The sequence below is a fragment of the Zonotrichia leucophrys genome, chromosome 1, assembly GCF_028769735.1.
Source record: "Zonotrichia leucophrys gambelii isolate GWCS_2022_RI chromosome 1, RI_Zleu_2.0, whole genome shotgun sequence".
Lineage (NCBI taxonomy): Eukaryota > Metazoa > Chordata > Aves > Passeriformes > Passerellidae > Zonotrichia > Zonotrichia leucophrys.
Window position 1 is genome coordinate 2,778,092 of NC_088169.1, and position 19,354 is coordinate 2,797,445.

Below are 19,354 nucleotides of genomic sequence, written 5' to 3' on the forward strand. Positions count from 1 at the left end.
TACTAAATACTATTCTATAATAGTATACTATAATAGTATATTATAATAATAGTAATAATAATAATAATAGTAATAATAGTATTACTAAATACTATTCTATAATAGTATACTATAATAATAGTATCTTATAATAATAGTAATAATAGTAATACTGATGATAATAATAATACTATTATAATAATAGTATCTTATAATAATAGTAATAACAGTGATACTGATAATAGTAATAATAATAGTAATAATGATAACAGTAATAATAATAGTAATAATAATGCTATTATATAATAGTATATTATAATAATAGTAATCTATAATAATAGTAACATATAATAATAATAGTGATACTGATAATAGTAATAATAATAGTAATAATAATACTATTCTACAATAGTATATTATTATAATAGTAATATATAGCAGCAGTAATATATAATAATAGTAATAATAGTAATACTAATAATACTAATAATAATACTAGTAATAATAGTAATACTAATAATAATGCTGATAATAATACTACTACTAATAATAGTAATAATAATAGTAATAGTAATAATATAAATTTAATTAGAAATTCAGGGAAAAAAAAGCTGAAAGAGTGTTTCTTTTCACCTCAGAGAGGTTTTAATTAATCAAACTCTAAATTTCATGAATCTTTTGTGGAAATAGAACCTAACACCATCTCTCTGCTGTTGCAGATGCGTTTTTCAGGGAGGAAGAACATCCTGTTGACCTCGCTGATGGGAACATCCCTCAGGGCTGGAATCGCCTCCTCCTGCAATTCCTTCTGCTGCTGCTTTTGTGCAAAGTTATCTGAAAAGAGAAGGGGACATTTCATGGCTTCCAGGTACTTTTATTTTATTTTATTTTTGCCCAGAAAATGATGTAATTGTATAATGCAACACTGCAAATTGAGCTGCTTGAAAGGATGAAAACCCCACCAGGAATTAAAAAAAAAAATCAAATATTTGAGTGAAAAAAAGGCTTAAAATTTTGGTTTTATATAAAGGATTAAAATTTGGGTTTTATATAAAGGATTAAAATTTGGACTTGATATAAATGTTTAAAATTTGGACTTGATATAAATGTTTAAAATTTGGGGTTTATTTAAAGGTTTAAAATTTGGGTTTTATTTAAAGGCTTAAAATTTGGGCTTTATTTAAAGGATTAAAATTCGGACTTTATATAAATGCTTAAAATTTGGGTTTTTATTTAAATGCTTAAAATTTGGGGTTTATTTAAAGGTTTAAAAGTTGGGTTTTATTTAAAAGCTTAAAATTTGGGTTTTATTTAAAGGTTTAAAAGTTGGGTTTTATTTAAAGGCTTAAAATTTAGGCTTTATTTAAAAGTCCAAATAAAATTTGAGCTTTATTTAAAGGTTTAAAATTTGGGCTTTATTTAAAGGTTTAAAATTTGGGGTATATTTAAATCTTAAAATTTAGGTTTTAATTAAAGGCTTAAAATTTGGGAGTTATTTAAATGCTTAAAATTTTGGTTTTAATTAAAGGCTTAAAAGTTGGGTTTTATTTAAAGGTTTAAAATTTGGGTTTTATTTAAAGGCTTAAAATTTGGGTTTTATTTAAAGGCTTAAAATTTGAGTTTTATTTAAAGGATTAAAATTTGAACTTTATATAAATGTTTAAAATTTGGGGTTTATTTAAAGGTTTAAAATTTGGGTTTTATTTAAAGGTTTAAAATTTGGGGTTTATTTAAATGCTTAAATTTTGGTTTTATTTAAATGCTTAAAATTTGGTTTTATTTAAAGGTTTAAAAGTTTGGTTTTATTTAAAGGCTTAAAATTTGGGTTTTAATTAAAGGCTTAAAATTTGGGTTTTATTTAAAGGTTTAAAAGTTGGGTTTTATTTAAAGGCTTAAAATTTGGGTTTTATTTAAAGGTTTAAAATTTGGGGGTTTATTTAAATGCTTAAAATTTTGGTTTTATTTAAAGGCTTAAAAACTGGGTTTTACTTCAAGGATTAAAATTTGGGTTTTATTCAAGGGTTTAAAATTTGGGGTTTATTTAAATCTTAAAATTTAGGTTTTAATTAAAGGATTAAAATTTGGGTTTATTTAAAGGATTAAAATTTGGGGTTTATTTTAAAGGATTAAAATTTGGGTATATTTAAAGGATTAAAAGTTGGGCTATATTTAAAGGCTTTAAATTTGGGCTTTATTTAAATGCCTAAAATTTGGGTTTTATTTAAAGGCTTAAAATTTGGGTTTTATTTAAAGGTTTACTTAAAGGACTAAAATTTGGGTTTTATTTAAAGGTTTAAAAGTTTGGTTTTATTTAAAGGCTTAAAATTTGGGGTATACTTACAGGATTAAAAGCTGGGTTTTACTTAAAGGAATAAAATTTAGGTTTTAATTAAAGGCTTAAAATTTGGGTTTTATTTAAAGGCTTAAAATTTAGGTTTTATTTAAAGGATTAAAATTTGGGTTTTATTTAAAGGTTTAAAATTTGGGTTTTATTTAAAGGCTTAAAATTTGGGTTTTAATTAAAGGCTTAAAATTTGAGTTTTATTTAAAGGATTAAAATTTGAACTTTATATAAATGTTTAAAATTTGGGCTTTATTTAAAGGATTACTTAAAGGATTAAAATTTGGGTTTTATTTAAAGGCTTAAAATTTAGGTTTTAATTAAAGGATTAAAATTTGGGTTTTATTTAAAGGATTAAAATTTGGGTTTTATTTAAAGGTTTAAAAGTTGGGTTTTATTTAAATGCTTAAAATTTGGGCTTTATTTAAAGGTTTACTTAAAGGATTAAAATTTGGGTTTTATTTAAAGGTTTAAAATTTGGGTTTTATTTAAAGGCTTAAAATTTGGGTTTTATTTAAAGGTTTAAAATTTGGGTTTTATTTAAAGGCTTAATATTTGGGTTTTATTTAAAGGCTTAAAATTTAGGTTTTAATTCAAGGATTAAAATTTGGGTTTTATTTAAAGGTTTAAAAGTTGGGTTTTATTTAAAGGTTTAAAATTTGGGCTTTATTTAAAGGATTACTTAAAGGCTTAAAATTTGGGTTTTATTTAAAGGTTTAATATTTGGGTTTTACTTAAAGGATTAAAATTTGGGTTTTATTTAAAGGTTTAAAAGTTGGGTTTTATTTAAAGGCTTAAAATTTGGGTTTTATTTAAAGGCTTAAAATTTAGGTTTTAATTCAAGGATTAAAATTTGGGTTTTATTTAAAGGCTTAAAAATTCCGATTTTATTTATTCTCTGCAGATTTCCAGAATTCTGAGTGAAGAATTCAACTTTTCAAACTTCTCAAAAAGCCCCAGCATTACCTGTGACGGTGTGAGTGGAGCTGAGGGGAGCTGTGCTCATCATGTTCATCCCAAAAAGCAAAATGTACCCGATTCCCACGGCCACCAGCAGATACACGGGCAGGGCAACCGCCCAGTACCTGTGAAAAAGGATTAAAAATTCAAAAATTTTACAAATGATCAATAATAAATCAGTTTTCATGTTGGTTTTTTGGTCTGTGATGGATTTATCCAAGAGGAAAAGGAACAAAACCTCTGATTGTGGATCCTGCACTGGAGCCAATGAGAAACCATCAGATAAATTCCTTTAGAAATGGGTTTAATCTTTAATTTTTTAATTATGGGCTAAAGTTTAGTTTAGGATTAATTTGACATTTCCACCAGCAAATTGTCAAATGAATCCCACAGCCACCAGCAGATGCACGGGCAGGGCAACTGCCCAGTACCTGTGAAAAAGGATTAAAAATTTTACATTTATTGACAAATGCTCAATAATAAATCAGTTTTAATGTTGGTTTTTTGTATCTGTGATGGATTTATCCAAGAGGAAAAGGAACAAAACCTCTGATTGTGGATCCTGCACCGGAGCCAATGAGAAACCATCAGATAAATTCCTTTAGAAATGGGTTTACTTTTAATTTTTTAATTATGGGCTAAAGTTTAGTTTAGGATTAATTTGACATTTCCACCAGCAAATTGTCAAATGAATCCCAAAATTATTTATTTCATGGCACAACAAAACATTTTCACCATAGTTATATAAAAAATGCTTCAGGAACATTACAGCTCTTTATCATCAGGGAAAAATGGATTTAATGCCAGGCTATTATTTAAAAATGAAAGGTTTTTTATTTGAAAACCATCAGATAAATTCCTTTAGAAATGGGTTTACTCTTTAATTTTTTAATTTTTTAATTAAAGTTTGGTGTATTTCCCACAGCCACCAGCAGATAAACGGGCAGGGCAACCGCCCAGTACCTGTGAAAAAGGATTAAACATTTAAAAATTTTACAAATGATCAATAATAAATCAGTTTTCATGTTGGTTTTTTGGTCTGTGATGGATTTCTCCAAGAGGAAAAGGAACAAAACCTCTGATTGTGGATCCTGCACTGGAGCCAATGAGAAACCATCAGATAAATTCCTTTAGAAATGGGTTTACTCTTGAATTTTTTAATTTTTTAAATTATGGGCTAAAGTTTAGTTTAGGATTAATTTGACATTTCCACCAGCAAAATGTCAAATGAATCCTGGGCAGGGCAACTGCCCAGTACCTGTGAAAAGAGATTAAAAACTTAAAAATTTTACAAAGGCTCAATAATAAATCAGTTTTCATGTTGGTTTTTTTATCTGTGATGGATTTATCCAAGAGGAAAAGGAACAGCGCCTCTGATTGTGGATCCTGCACTGGAGCCAATGAGAAATTCCTTTAGAAATGGGTTTACTTTTTAAATTTTTTAATTTTTTAATGATGGGCTAAAGTTTAGTTTAGGATTAATTTGACATTTCCACCAGCAAATTGTCAAATGAATCCTGGGCAGGGCAACTGCCCAGTACCTGTGAAAAAGGAATTAAAATTTTTACATTTATTGACAAAGGCTCAATAATAAATCAGTTTTCATGTTGGTTTTTTGGTCTGTGATGGATTTATCCAAGAGGAAAAGGAACAAAACCTCTGACTGTGGATCCTGCACTGGAGCCAATGAGAAACCATCAGATAAATTCCTCTAGAAATGGGTTTACTCTTTAATTTTTTAATTTTTTAATTATGGGCTAAAGTTTAGTTTAGGATTAATTTGACATTTCCACCAGCAAATTGTCAAATGAATCCCAAAATTATTTATTTCATGGCACAACAAAACATTTTCACATAGTTACACAAAAAATGCTTCAGAAACGTTGCAGCTCTTTATCATGAGGGAAAAATGGATTTAATGCCAGGCTATTATTTAAAAATGAAAGGTTTTTTATTTGAAAACCATCAGATAAATTCCTTTAGAAATGGGTTTACTCTTTAACTTTTTAATTTTTTAATTAAAGTTTGGTGTATTTCCCACAGCCACCAGCAGATAAACGGGCAGGGCAACCGCCCAGTACCTGTGAAAAAGATTAACATTTAAAAATTCTACAAATGATCAATAATAATCAGTTTTAATGTTGGTTTTTTTGTCTGTGCTGGATTTCTCCAAGAGGAAAAGAACAAAACCTCTGATTGTGGATCCTGCACTGGAGCAATGAGAAACCATCAGATAAATTCCTTTAGAAATGGGTTTACTTTTTAAATTTTTAATTTTTTTAATTATGGGCTAAAGTTTAGTTTAGGATTAATTTGACATTTCCACCAGCAAATTGTCAAATGAATCCCACAGCCACCAGCAGATAAACGGGCAGGGCAACCGCCCAGTACCTGAGAAAAAGGATTAAAAATTTTACATTTATTGACAAATGCTCAATAATAAATCAGTTTTCATGTTGGTTTTTTGGTCTGTGATGGATTTCTCCAAGAGGAAAAGGAACAAAACCTCTGATTGTGGATCCTGCACTGGAGCCAATGAGAAACCATCAGATAAATTCCTTTAGAAATGGGTTTACTTTTTAAATTTTTAATTTTTTTAATTATGGGCTAAAGTTTAGTTTAGGATTAATTTGACATTTCCACCAGCAAATTGTCAAATGAATCCTGGCAGGGCAACCCCAGTACCTGTGAAAAAGGATTAAAAATGAAAAAATTTTACAAATTATCAATAATAAATCAGTTTTCATGTTGGTTTTTTGGTCTGTGATGGATTTATCCAAGAGGAAAAGGAACAGCGCCTCTGATTGTGGATCCTGCACTGGAGCCAATGAGAAATTCCTTTAGAAATGGGTTTATCCTTTAATTTTTTAATTTTTTAATTATGGGCTGAAGTTTTGTTTAGGATTAATTTGACATTTCCACCAGCAAATTGTCAAATGAATCCCACAGCCACCAGCAGATAAACGGGCAGGGCAACCGCCCAGTACCTGTGAAAAAGGATTAAACATTTAAAAATTTTACAAATTATCAATAATAAATCAGTTTTCATGTTGGTTTTTTGGTCTGTGATGGACAGGAAAAGGAACAAAACCTCTGATTGTGGATCCTGCACTGGAGCCAATGAGAAACCATCAGATAAATTCCTTTAGAAATGGGTTTACTTTTTAAATTTTTAATTTTTTTAATTATGGGCTAAAGTTTAGTTTAGGATTAATTTGACATTTCCACCAGCAAATTGTCAAATGAATCCTGGGCAGGGCAACTGCCCAGTACCTGTGAAAAAGGATTAAAATTTTACATTTATTGACAAAGGCTCAATATAAATCAGTTTTCATGTTGTTTTTTTTATCTGTGATGGATTTCTCCAAGAGGAAAAGGAACAAAACCTCTGATTGTGGATCTGCACTGGAGCAATGAGAAACCATCAGATAAATTCCTTTAGAAATGGGTTTACTCTTTAAATTTTTAATTTTTTTAATTATGGGCTAAAGTTTAGTTTAGGTTAATTTGACATTTCCACCAGCAAAATGTCAAATGAATCCCACGGCCACCAGCAGATAAACGGCAGGGCAACTGCCCAGTACCTGTGAAAAAGGATTAAACATTTTACATTTATTGACAAATGCTCAATAATAAATCAGTTTTAATGTTGGTTTTTTGGTCTGTGATGGATTTATCCAAGAGGAAAAGGAACAAAACCTCTGATTGTGGATCCTGCACTGGAGCCAATGAGAAACCATCAGAGAAATTCCTTTAGAAATGGGTTTACTTTTAATTTTTTAACTTTTCTAATTATGGGCTAAAGTTTAGTTTAGGATTAATTTGACATTTCCACCAGCAAATTGTCAAATGAATCCTAAAACATCCCCAAAATTATTTATTTAATGTCACAACAAAACATTTTCACCACAGTTACATAAAAAATGCTTCAGGAACATTACAGCTCTTTATCATCAGGGAAAAATGGATTTAATGCCAGGCTATTATTTAAAAATGAAAGGTTTTTTATTTGAAAACCATCAGATAAATTCCTTTAGAAATGGGTTTACTTTTAATTTTTTTAATGTTTTAATTATGGGCCAAAGTTTGGTGTATTTCCACCAGCAAATTGTCAAATGAATCCTAAAACATCCCAAAAATTATTTATTTCATGGAAAAACAAAACATTTTCACCATAGTTATATAAAAAATGCTTCAGGAACATTGCAGCCCTTTATCATCAGGGAAAAATGGATTTAATGCCAGGCTATTATTTAAAAATAAAAGGTTTTTTATTTGAAAATAATGAAGATTTTGGAGGAGTTGAATTGGCTGAACTCACTTTTGAGGCCAGTAGGTCAGTCCCAGGGAGAAGAGCCAGGACTCAGGAACGTAAGCCCAGATAAGGTACAAAACTGCACAACACAATCCAAAAGTCACAATGAGACTTTAATTTTAATTCCCTAAATTTTGCTTTTATTTAAACCAAAATCCCAAAAGATTGCGGGATTTGCCTCTCAGACACAAACCCTGCCCGGTCCCTGGGATCAGTTTGATATTGAACATTTAATTTCTGATTTCCTCTGAGGGCAGACGAGGATTTATTCCAGTTTAAACTCCAGAACGAGAAAGACAAAACCAACAAAGCCACCCCCAAACACCTCAATGAAAAGAAGCCAAAAGAACAGAGATAATATGAAAGCAGAAAATGATCTCACAGAGGATATTTAATGGTGGAATTGCAGTTGTAATGAGAAATTATTGAAAATCTTTCTGATTCCTGCTGGGACAGGAGCTGGGCCCAACTCCCTGAGGGCGCTGAGGGATCCCCTCAGCAGGATCCGGCACTGAGGGAAATCTGGAACCTTCTCTTGGTTGGAAAAGCGTTTTCTACCCTCCCACACCATCACAGAAGTGCTGATGGAACCCAAAATATTTCCCGCTGCTGTTGGTCAGATTGACTCAATTTTTATTTTATTTTATTTTATTTTTGGCGGGGAAAGGAACAGGCAGCTCTGCTGGCAGGAAAGGCTGGCACAGCTGGCATTGCTCACCTGCACAGGAGAAGCTTTGGGCTGAGCTCAGGGCGGCCTTGCAGGGCCTGGAGGAGCCCCAGGAAAGCTGGAGAGAGACAATTGCCAGGGGATGCAGGGACAGCACACAGGGAATGGCTGCACACTGAGAAATTACAGGTTTAGACGGGATTTTGGGAGAAATATCCTTCCCTGTGAGGGTGGGCAGGTCTGGGATGGAATTCCACTTCGAATTGGGTTGGACACTGGGGACATTGGAGCACCTGGGACAGCGGGAGGTGTCCCTGCCATGGATGAGCTTTAAGGTTCCCTCCCAACCCAAACCATTCCCTGATTTCCCTTGAGTTAAGCAGACAAAGTTTTGCTGTTCCCTAAAGCATCGCCCAGACCATCCCAAAGTAACACCACAACCACCTTCAATGTGAAAACGTGCGTGATTCGGGTCAAAAACGGAATAAAACGTGAGCGCAGCCAAGCAGCACCGCGGGGTGACGGATCCGGCTCTGGGATACTCACTGAAGCCGAACCACGAGCCCAAAAAAAGCGCAAATCCGTAAATTGCCCTTTCCGGCAGCGGGGCCGGAGAGTTCTCAACCATGCCGGGCTCTTCCCTTTAACCTGGCGGGGAGGGCGGAGAAGGGACGCGGGGATGGACACGGGGATTTGCTGGGGAGCTCCTCGGGGGCACCCGCGGCTGTGGGGGCCGCACCCCGCCCTCCTTCCCTGTGATAGGAATGGGAATAGGAGCAGGAGGAGGAGGAGGAGGAGCAGGAGGAGGAGGGAGGAAGGAAGGAAGGAAGGAAGGAAGGCGCTCCCTTCCCCCGTTCCCGCCTCCGCGCCGCCCGTATCCGGCCACGCACGCAGGCGCGTAGCCCGCGGATTGGCCGCTTCCCATGACGTCAGAGGGCGGCCGGCCAATGGGCGGCGCGTCCGGCGGGCGGGGCGCGCTGGGGCGGCGGGAGCTGCGGCGGCGCGGCGGCAGCAGCGGATCGGGATCGGGATCGGGATCGGAGCCGGGATCCGGATCGGGATCGGAGCCGGAGCGGTGCGTGCGCGATGCGGGGAGGGATCCAGGGATGGCGGGATGGAGGGAGGGAGCGGTGGCTGCTCGGCCGCCTTCCCCCGCGCCTCTCCCGGCCCGGAGCCGCCGCTCGCTGCCCGGTGTGTGCCCGGCTCCGTGACGGGCGCTCCCGGGGCGGAGCGCGGTGCCGTGCGCCCCTCCGGGCTCTGGGTGTCGGTGCCGGCGGGACAAGGCACGTGAGCGGCCGGCCCGGGTTGTTCCGGGATCGGATGGCGCCGCGGGGGGAGCCCGGGAGCTGCCGGGACGGGGCGGGGTGTGCGGCGACCCGGGATGGAGCCGCGATCGCGGGGTGCAGCTGCGATTCACGGGACGGAGCGGTGATTCCGGGGTACCGCCGTGATTCACGGGGGTGCAGCCGCGATCGCGGGGTGCAGCTGGGATTCACGGGGCTTCAGCCGTGGTGATTCCCGGGGTGCAGCTGTGATTCCTGGGGTTCAGCCGCGATTCCCGGGGTGCAGCCGCGATTCCCGGGATGCAGCTGCAATTCCCGGGGTGCAGCCGTGATTCCCGGGGTGCAGCCGCGATTCCCGGGGGTGCAGCCGGGGTGCAGCCGTGATCGTGGGGTGCAGCTGTGATCACGGGGGTGCAGCCGTGGTGATTCCCGGGGGTGCCGCTGTGATTCCCGGGATGCAGCCGTGATTCCCGGGGTTCAGCCGTGATCGCCGGGGGCCAGCCACGATTCCCGGGATGGAGCAGTGATTCCTGGGGGTTCAGTCGCGATTCCCGGGGTGCAGGCGGGATTCCCAAGGTGCAGCTGCAATTCCCGGGGTGCAGCCGTGATTGTGGGGCTGCCGCTGTGATTCCCGGGGTTCAGCCGTGATCTCAGGGATACAGTCGCGATTCCCGGGGGTTCAGCCGCGATTCCGGATGCAGCCGCGATTCCCGGGGTGCAGCCGCGATTCCGGGGTGCAGCTGCAATTCCCGGATGTAGCCGTGATCGTGGGCATGGAGCCGCGATTCCCGGGATGCAGCCGCGATTCCTGGGATGCAGCCGTGATTCCAGGGTTCAGCCGTGATTCCAGGGGTTCAGCCGTGATTTCCGGGGCTCAGTCGCGTTTCCTGGGGTTTCAGCCGTGGTGATTCCCGGGGTGCAGCCGCGATTCCCGGGGTGCAGCTGCAATTCCCAGGGTGCAGCTGCGATTCCCGGGATGTAGCCGTGATCGTGGGCATGGAGCCGCGATTCCCGGGATGCAGCCGTGATTCCAGGGGTTCAGCCGTGATTCCAGGGGTTCAGTCGCGATTCCCGGGGTGCAGCCGGGGTGCAGCTGCGATTCCCGGGATGTAGCTGCGATTCCCGGGATGTAGTTGCGATTCCCGGGATTGTAGCCGTGATCGTGGGCATGGAGCCGCGATTCCCGGGGTGCAGCCGGGATGCAGCTGCAGTTCCTGGGATGCAACCACGATTCCCGGGGTCCAGCTGGGATGGAGCCGCGATTCCTGGGATGCAGCCGTGATTCCAGGGGTTCAGCCGTGATTCCAGGGGTTCAGTCGCGATTCCCGGGGTGCAGCCGGGGTGCAGCTGCAGTTCCTGGGGTGCAGCCGCGATTCCCGGGGTCAGCTGGTGAGCGCGATTCCCGGATGCTGTGTCGTCCGCAGGATAGTGCAGCTCCTGTCGGTGCAGTCACAGTCTCTGTCCCAGGCTTCCAGCCGGGCTTAGGCTGGCTGTGCTCAGCATTGAGCTCTGCCCAAGTGCTGCTCGGTTTTCCAGACCCAGCCTAGGGAAGTTTAGCAGTGAGATCCTTGGAAGTGTTGGCATTCCCAGTGTTTGTGTTCCTGTGTTTCTCTCAGGGTGATGTGCCATGGCTGATCCTCTCTCCAAATCCGACCTCGTTGCAGCCTTGGCTCTCTTTGCTGGTGACCCAACCTACTTTCAGCTGGTAAGTGGGGTTGGAGCTCCGTGGGAAGCTGTAACCCTGATTTTTTAAAGTTTTTCTAAGCCTTCTGATGTTTATGTTCTTGTGAGGAACTTTCTTACGCGCTTTATGTAAATAATTCAGTTTTGTTCTTCTGGGAAATTTCGGCTGTTGGTTTCCTGTCATTGGGAGTTTCACCCCAATCCCTGCCCTTTGGAATCTTAGTTGGGGAGAAATGAGTGCTTTGTACCTTGGAAGAGCACGTGTTATTTCAGCCTGATATGACAGGGTTACTTTTGGTTCCAGGGGGGTTTCAATCTGCTGGATTGAGCTGGGCTGTCACCTGGATCCTGGCGATTTGAGCTTGGGGCACTGGGATTTCAGCTCTGGATTCCTTGGGATTTCAGCCTTGGCCTGGGATTTCAGCTCTGGATTCCTGGGATTTCAGCTCTGGAGCACTGGGATTTCAGCTCTGGGTTCCTTGGATTTCAGCTCTTGCCCTGTGGGATTTCAGCTCTGGGGCACACTGGGATTTCAGCTTTTATTTCCTGGGATTTCAGCTCTTGGCCTGTGGGATTTCAGCTCTGAGCCCCTGGAATTTTATCTCTGGGGTGCTGGGATTTCAGCTCTTGGTTCTTGGGATTTGAGCTCTTGGCCTGTGGGATTTGAGCTCTGAGTTCCTGGAATTTCACCTTTGGATTCCTGGGATTTGAGCTGTGGGTTCCTGGGATTTCAGCTCTGGCCTTGTGGGATTTCAGCTCTTGGGTCCTGGGATTTCAGCTCTTGCCCTGTGGAATTTCAGCTCTGGATTCCTGGGATTTCAGCTCTTGCCCTGTGGGATTTCAGCTCTGGACACTGGGATTTCAGCCATGTTCTGGGATTTCAGCTCTTGCTGGGATTTCGCAGCTTGTCTGTGGGATTTCAGCTCTTGGCCTGGGATTTCAGCTCTTGCCCTGGTGATTTCAGCTCTTGGATGTGGATTTAGCCTGGGTCCTGCGGATTTGAGCTCTTGGTCCTGTGGATTTCAGCTCTTGCCTGGGATTCAGCTCGGTTTGGGATTTTAGCTCTGGGCTTTGGGATTTCACCTTGGTTCCGTGGGATTTCAGCTCTTGCCTGTGGGATTTCAGCCTGGTCCTGGGATTTCAGCTTTTGCTGGTTCAGCTCTTGCCTGGGATTTCAGTTTCTTGTGGGATTTCACTTGGCCCTGGGATTTCAGCTCTGGCCTGTGGATTTCAGCTCTTTCCAGGATTTCAGCTCTGGTCTGGGATTTCAGCTCTGGCTTCTGGGATTTCAGCTCTGGATTCTGGATTTAGCTCTGTCTGTGGATTTCACCATGGTCCTGGGATTTCAGTCTGGTTCTGGGATTTCAGCTTTGGCCTGGTTCAGCTCTGACTGTGGATTCAGTTTCTTGTGGATTTCAGCTCTTGCCTGTGGGATTTCAGCTCTTGGCCTTTGGGATTTCAGCTCTTGGCTCCTGTGGGATTTCAGCTCTTCCCTTTTGGGATTTCAGCTCTGGGTTCCTGGGATTTCATCTCTGGCTCTGTAGGATTTAGTCTGCCTTGGATTTCGCTCTTGGTTGGGATTTCAGCTCTGCCTGTGGATTTAGCTCTTGGCCTGTGGGATTTCAGCTTTGGCTGTGGATTTCAGCTCTTGGCTGTAGATTAGCTCTTGCTGTGGATTCCAGTTTCTTGTGGATTGAGCTCTTGGCCTGTGGATTCAGCCTGGGTTCCTGGATTGAGCTCTTGGTCCTGGGATTTCAGCTCTTCCTTTGGGATTTCAGCTTGGTTCCTGGGATTTCAGCTCTTGGCCTGTGGATTTCAGCCTTGACTTGGATTTCAGTCTTGGCCTGTGGATTTCACTCTCTGCCTGGGGATTTCAGCTTGTACTTTGGGATTTCAGCTTGGCTGTGATTCAGTTCTGTGGGATTTCAGCTCTTGGCCTGTGGATTTCAGCTCTTGGCCTGTAGATTTCAGCTCTGCTTTGGATTTCAGCTCTTGACCTGTGGATTTTCCGTTTCTTTGGGATTTGAGCTCTTGGCCTGTAGGATTTCAGCCTGGTTCCTGGGATTTAGCTCTTGGCTCCTGTGGGATTTCAGCTCTTGCCCTGTGGGATTTGAGCTCTTGGCCTGTAGGATTTCAGCTCTGAGTTCCTGGGGTTTCAGCTTTTGGTTCCTGGGATTTCAGTTTTTAGTTCCTGGGATTTGAGCTGTGGGTTCCTGGGATTTCAGCTCTTGGCCTGTGGAATTTCAGTTTCTTGTGGGATTTCAGCTCTTGGCCTGTGGGATTTCAGCTCTGAGTTCCTGGGATTTCACCTTTGGATTCCTGGGATTTGAGCTGTGGGTTCCTGGGATTTCCGCTCTTCCCTTGTGGGATTTCAGCACTTGGCTCCTGGGATTTCAGCTCTGGTTTTCTGGGATTTCAGCTCTGGGCCCTGGAATTTCAGCTCTTGACCTGTGGAATTCCAGTTTCTTGTGGGATTTCAGCTCTTGGCCTGTGGATTTAGCTCTTGTTTGGGATTTCAGCTGTTTCTTGGGATTTCAGCTTTGGCCCTGTTAGCTCTTGCCCTGTGGGATTTCAGCTCTTGCCCTGTGGGATTTCAGCTCTTGGCCTGTAGGATTTCAGCGCTGGATTCCTAGGATTTGAGCTCTTGGCTCCTGTGGGATTTCAGCTCTTCCCTTTTGGGATTTCAGCTCTTGGCCTGTAGGATTTCAGCTCTGGTTTCCTGGGATTTCAGCTCTGGATTTCTGGGATTTTAGCTCTTGAGCTTGTGGAATTTCACCAATTGGTTCCTGTGGGATTTCAGTTCTTGGCCTGTGGGATTTCAGCTCTTGGTTTGTGGGATTTCAGCTCTGGTTTCCTGGGATTTCAGCTTTTGGCCCCTGGTTAAGCTCTTGACCTGTGGGATTTCAGCTCTTGGCCTGTAGGATTTCAGCGCTGGATTCCTAGGATTTGAGCTCTTGGCTCCTGTGGGATTTCAGCTCTTCCCTTTTGGGATTTCAGCTCTTGGTTTGTGGAATTCAGCTCTGGTTTCCTGGGATTTCAGCTCTGGTTTCTGGGATTTAGCTCTTGACTTGTGGATTTCACTTGGTTCTTGTGGATTTCAGCTCTTGGCCTGTGGATTTCAGCTCTGGTTTCCTGGATTTCAGCTTTGGCCCTGGTTCAGCTCTTCTGTGGATTTCAGTTTCTTGTGGATTTCAGCTCTGCCTGGGTTTTCAGCTCTGGCCTGGATTTCAGTTGATTCCTGGGATTTCAGCCTTGGCCTGTGGATTTCAGCTCTGGTTTGTGGGTTTCAGCTTTTGGTTCCTGGGATTTCAGTTTCTTGTGGGATTTCAGCTGTGGGTTCCTGGGATTTGAGCTCTTGGCTCCTGTGGGATTTCAGCTCTTCCCTTTTGGGATTTCAGCTCTGGATTTCTGGGATTTCAGCTCTGGGTTCCTGGGATTTCAGCTCTGGATTTCTGGGATTTTAGCTCTTGGGCTTGTGGGATTTCACCAGTTGGTTCCTGTGGGATTTCAGTTCTTGGCCTGTGGGATTTCAGCCCTGGTTTCCTGGGATTTCAGCTTTTGGCCCCTGGTTCAGCTCTTGACCTGTGGAATTTCAGTTTCTTGTGGGATTTCAGCTCTTGCCCTGTGGGATTTGAGCTCTTGGCCTGTAGGATTTCAGCTCTGGGTTCCTGGGATTTCAGCTCTTGGCCTGTAGGATTTCAGCTCTGAGTTCGTGGGATTTCAGCTCTTGGCCTGTAGGATTTCAGCTCTGAGTTTGTGGGGTTTCAGCTTTTGGTTCCTGGGATTTGAGCTCTGAGTTCCTGGGATTTCACCTTTGGATTCCTGGGATTTGAGCTGTGGGTTCCTGGGATTTCAGCTCTTGGCCTGTAGGATTTCAGCGCTGGGTTCCTAGGATTTGAGCTCTTGGCTCCTGTGGGATTTCAGCTCTTCCCTTTTGGGATTTCAGCCCTTGGCCTGTAGGATTTCAGCTCTGAGTTTGTGGGGTTTCAGCTTTTGGTTCCTGGTATTTCACCTTTGGATTCCTGGGATTTCAGCTCTGGTTTTCTGGGATTTCACCTCTGGGCCCTGGAATTTCAGCTCTTGCCCTGTGGGATTTCAGCTCTTGGTTCCTGGGATTTCAGCTCTTGGACTTGTGGAATTTCAGCTCTTGGCCTTTGGGATTTCAGCTCTTGACCTGTGGAATTCCAGTTTCTTGTGGGATTTCAGCTCTTGGCCTGTGGGATTTCAGTGCTGGGTTCCTGGGATTTGAGCTCTTGGCTCCTGTGGGATTTCAGCTCTGGATTTCTGGGATTTTAGCTCTTGGGCTTGTGGAATTTCACCAACTGGTTCCTGTGGGATTTCAGCTCTTGGCCTGTGGGATTTCAGCTCTTGGTTTGTGGGATTTCAGCCCTGGTTTCCTGGGATTTCAGCTTTTGGCCCCTGGTTCAGCTCTTGACCTGTTGGAATTTCAGTTTCTTGTGGGATTTCAGCTCTTGGCCTTTGGGATTTCAGCTCTTGGGCCCTGAGATTTCAGCTCTGGGTTCCTGGGATTTCAGCTCTTGGCCTGTGGGATTTCAGCTCTGAGTTTGTGGGGTTTCAGCTTTTGGTTCCTGGGATTTCACCTTTGGATTCCTGGGATTTGAGCTGTGGGTTCCTGGGATTTCAGCTCTGGATTTCTGGGATTTGAGCTCTTGGGCTTGTGGAATTTCACCAGTTGGTTCCTGTGGGATTTCAGCTCTTCCCTTGTGGGATTTCAACTTTTATTTCCTGGGATCTCAGCTCTTTTAATTATTATTATTTGTCTCCTTCCTCCTCTGAGGGGTGTGATGTGAGTTTTTAATGCCTGTGATTCCATTCAGAATTTATTTCCACCACTGAAGGATTTTTTGGCTGTTTGCTGCTGCCAAAATAAAACTCTTTAAGAGCTCTCAGTTGTCTTTCAAGATGAGCTGATTTTTAAATCACAATTTCGTTTTTTCTCCTCTTTGTTCTTGTGTATCCCGGCCTGTTAAATCCATGAATTTGATAATTTCTGCATTTCTGTGAAATGATAATGCAGCATTTCCTGTGATAGAGCGTTCATTAAATCACTCATTTTGATGTTTGCTAAAATTACAGAGTTTGTAAATATAAATCAGAATAAATCATTTCTTCAGCCTCAGGTGCTCCGATGGGGTTTAAACCCCTTAAAAGTAACATGAAAAACGAAATCAACTCCCTTTATTTTGCTGTAGATGGTTTTATTTAAATACACATTCACTGTCAAAATGCAATTATTATTTTTGATTTTTTTTTAAAAAAACCTGTCTCACCTTCTTAAAACTTTGAGTTTAATAATATTAATAATATTTTAATTTTAGTCAGATTCTCTTGAACTTGATTTTGCTGCCTGATTTTTTGAATCATGAATTCCTAGAATCCTCTCCTAGTGAGATTGAAAATATTGTTTATATTGTTTTAATTGTGTAAAACTTTTCCTGTCCATTCATTAACCTGTGGCCATTTTTTAATGAGGATGCAGGTAAATATTCTTTTTTTTTTCCTCCAAACAAAATGCTTTCTTTGTTCCTGGCTTGGCTTTCTTTGTTTGCTATTGGCTGTGCAATGTAATAAATGGTAAATATAGAAATATATTACATAAAAAAATGTCAATAATGTGTTTATCTTTAGGATCATGGAACCTTTGGGCAGACAGTGCCGTGTAAACCTAAAACAGGTATGGAAACAAAACCAATATTCTTCATTTCTTGGATCTTTGGATTGCTATTTAATTTTATTTTTCCTGAAAATTAATTATTATTTTTTTAGCATTGTTCTGTTCTGTTACCTTGGCACAATTCTCATCTGTTTCTCCTGATATAAATGAAATATTCAGGAATATTTCCATAAATGCTGTGAGGGTGGAAATTCAAGGCTGCTGCTTTTACCTGTGTAGGTCTAAAAACAATTTCCATTTTTTGGGGGTTTTTTGCAGTAATAATTCAGCAAAAATTCCCGGTTGCAGAAAAACAGATGGCTCAAATTCAGAATTACATTTTCTGCACCACCCTCTAATTTGTGGGAAGAAGCAGAAATTCCCATATATAAATAATGTAAATAATGATAATGATAAAATTATATAAATAATGATAAAAAGCTGTGGAAAGGGAATTTTTTGTGTGTTTTTTTGTGTGTGATTTTTTTGTGTATTTTTTGTGGGTGTTTTTTTTTTGGTGTGTGGGTTTTTTGTGTGGTTTTTGGTGTCTTTTCTTTCTCGTAATTTTTTTCCCGTCATTTTTTGCGTAATTTTTTTGCGTAATTTTTTTCTGTAATTTTTTTGCGTAATTTTTTTTGCATAATTTTTTTTGTGTGTAATTTTTCTGTGTATTTTTTGTGGGTGGTTTTTTTTGGTGTGGGGGTTTTTTGTGTCTTTTCTTTCTCGTAATTTTTTTCGTAATTTTTTTTCCGTTATTTTTTGCGTAATTTTTTTTTGCGTAATTTTTTTTGCGTAATTTTTTTTGGTGTAATTTTTCTATGTATTATTTTTTGTGGGTTTTTCCCTGCTTTTCTCCATATCTTTTTCCTGCCTTTTTCTCATCTTTTCCCCATTTTCTCCCCATTTTTTCCTGGTCTCTTCCCCTGCCTTTTTCCCTCTCTTTTTCCCCTTTTTTTCCCTGGTTTTTTCCCCTCTCTTGTATTTGCCCCTTCCATCTTCCCTTTTCCCCTGTTTTTTCCCATCTTTTTCCTGTCATTTCTCCTTTTTTTTTTTCTCTTTTTCCCTCTCTTTTTCCCCTGCTTTTTCATCTTTTCCCTGCCTTTTCTGCTGTATTTCCCCGTGTTTTCCCTTTCTTGTCTTTTCCCTTTCTTGTCTTTTTTCCTGTCTTTTCCCTGCCTTATCTTTTCCCTGCCTTTTTTCCCGCCTTTTCTGTGTCTTTTTCCCCTCTCCCTTTTTTTTCCTTTTTTTTCCTTTTTTTCCCCTTTTTTTCCCCTTTTTTTCCCCCTTTTTTCTTTTTTCCCCTTTTTTCCCTTTTTTTCCCCTTTTTTTCCCCTTTTTTTCCCTTTTTTTCCCTTTTTTTTCCTTTTTTTTCCTCCTTTTTTTCCCCTTTTTTCCCCTTTTTTTTTCCTTCTTTTTCCCTTTTTTTCCCTTTTTTCCCCTTCTTTTTTCCCTTCTTTTTTCCCTACTTTTTTCCCTTTTTTTCCCTTTTTTTCCCCCTTTTTCCCTTCTTTTTTTTCCCTTCTTTTTTTTCCCTTCTTTTTTTTCCCTTCTTTTTTCCCTTCTTTTTTCCCTTCTTTTTTCCCATCTTTTTTCCCTTTTTTTTCCCTTCCTTTTTCCCTCTTTTTTCCCTTTTTTCCCTCTTTTTTCCCTTTTTTTTCCCTTTTTTTTCCTTTTTTCCCTTCTTTTTTTCCCCTTCTTTTTTTCCCCTTCTTTTTTTCCCCTTCTTTTTTTCCCCTTCTTTTTTTCCCCTTCTTTTTTTCCCCTTCTTTTTTTCCCCTTCTTTTTTTCCCCTTCTTTTTTTCCCCTTCTTTTTTTCCCCTTCTTTTTTTCCCCTTCTTTTCCTCTTCTTTTTCTCCCTTCTTTTCCCCTTTCTTTTCCCTCTTTTTCCCTTCTTCTTTTCCCCTTTTTTCCTTTTTTTCCCCTTCTTTTCCCTTTTTTTCCTCTTTTCCCTTTTTCTCTTTTTTCCCTCTTTTTCCCCTTCTTTTTCCCCTTTTTTCCCTTTTTCCTTTTTCCTTTCCCTCTTTTCTCCCTTTTTTTCCCTTTCTTTTCCCTTTTTGTCTTTTTCCCTTTTTCCCTTTTTTCCTTTTTTTCCCTGTCTTTTTCCCTTCTTTTTCCCTTCTTTTCTTTTTCCCTCTCTTTTCCCTTTTTTCCTTTTTTCTTTTCCCCTTCTTTTTCCTCTTTTTCCCCCTTCTTTTCCCTCTTTTTTTCCCCTTCCTTTTTTCCCTTCTTCTTTCCCCTCTTTTTTTCCCTTTTTCCCCTTTTTCCTCCTGTCTTTTCCTTTTCCCTTCTTTTCCCTTTTTCCCTTCTTTTCCCTTCTTTTCCCTTCTTTTTCCCCTTTTTTCCCTCTTTTTTCCCATTTTTCCCTCTTTTTTTCCCATTTTTTCCTCTTTTTTCCCCATTTTTTCCCCTTTCTTTTCCCCATTTTCCCCCATTTTTCCCTCTCTTTTCCCCA

The 19,354-nt window shown here is 40.7% G+C and overlaps 2 protein-coding genes across 2 annotated transcripts in view; one reads left to right on the forward strand and one right to left on the reverse strand.

Moving 5' to 3' along the window:
• Window positions 1–588: 588 nt before the first annotated feature.
• On the reverse strand, window positions 589–9,029 carry PIGP (phosphatidylinositol glycan anchor biosynthesis class P). The gene is made up of 4 exons (XM_064705228.1): window positions 8,809–9,029; window positions 7,602–7,674; window positions 3,287–3,405; window positions 589–813 (listed from the first exon to the last, which is right to left on the reverse strand). The coding sequence occupies exons 1-4, from the start codon at window positions 8,888–8,890 to the stop codon at window positions 647–649; spliced, it is 441 nt and encodes a 146-aa protein (XP_064561298.1). The 5' UTR covers window positions 8,891–9,029; the 3' UTR covers window positions 589–646.
• A 186-nt stretch (window positions 9,030–9,215) lies between these two features.
• Window positions 9,216–19,354, forward strand: part of TTC3 (tetratricopeptide repeat domain 3) — a 129,905-nt gene continuing 119,766 nt past the window's right edge. The window contains exons 1-3 of the mRNA XM_064705239.1: window positions 9,216–9,337; window positions 11,162–11,250; window positions 16,878–16,923. Of these exons, the coding sequence (XP_064561309.1) occupies window positions 11,173–11,250; window positions 16,878–16,923 (124 nt within the window). The 5' untranslated portion in view covers window positions 9,216–9,337; window positions 11,162–11,172. The remainder of the gene's footprint in view (window positions 9,338–11,161; window positions 11,251–16,877; window positions 16,924–19,354) is intronic.

Bases quoted from the DNA above. Each gene is read 5' to 3' on its own strand.
- PIGP (XM_064705228.1), bottom strand. From the start codon at position 8,890: ATGGTTGAGAACTCTCCGGCCCCGCTGCCGGAAAGGGCAATTTACGGA. The intron at 7,675-8,808 runs GTGAGTATCCCA...TGTGTTGTGCAG, and splicing joins GGGCTCGTGGTTCGGCTTCA to TTTTGTACCTTATCTGGGCT. The intron at 814-3,286 runs GTAATGCTGGGG...TTCTCTTTTCAG, and splicing joins CTCCACTCACACCGTCACAG to ATAACTTTGCACAAAAGCAG.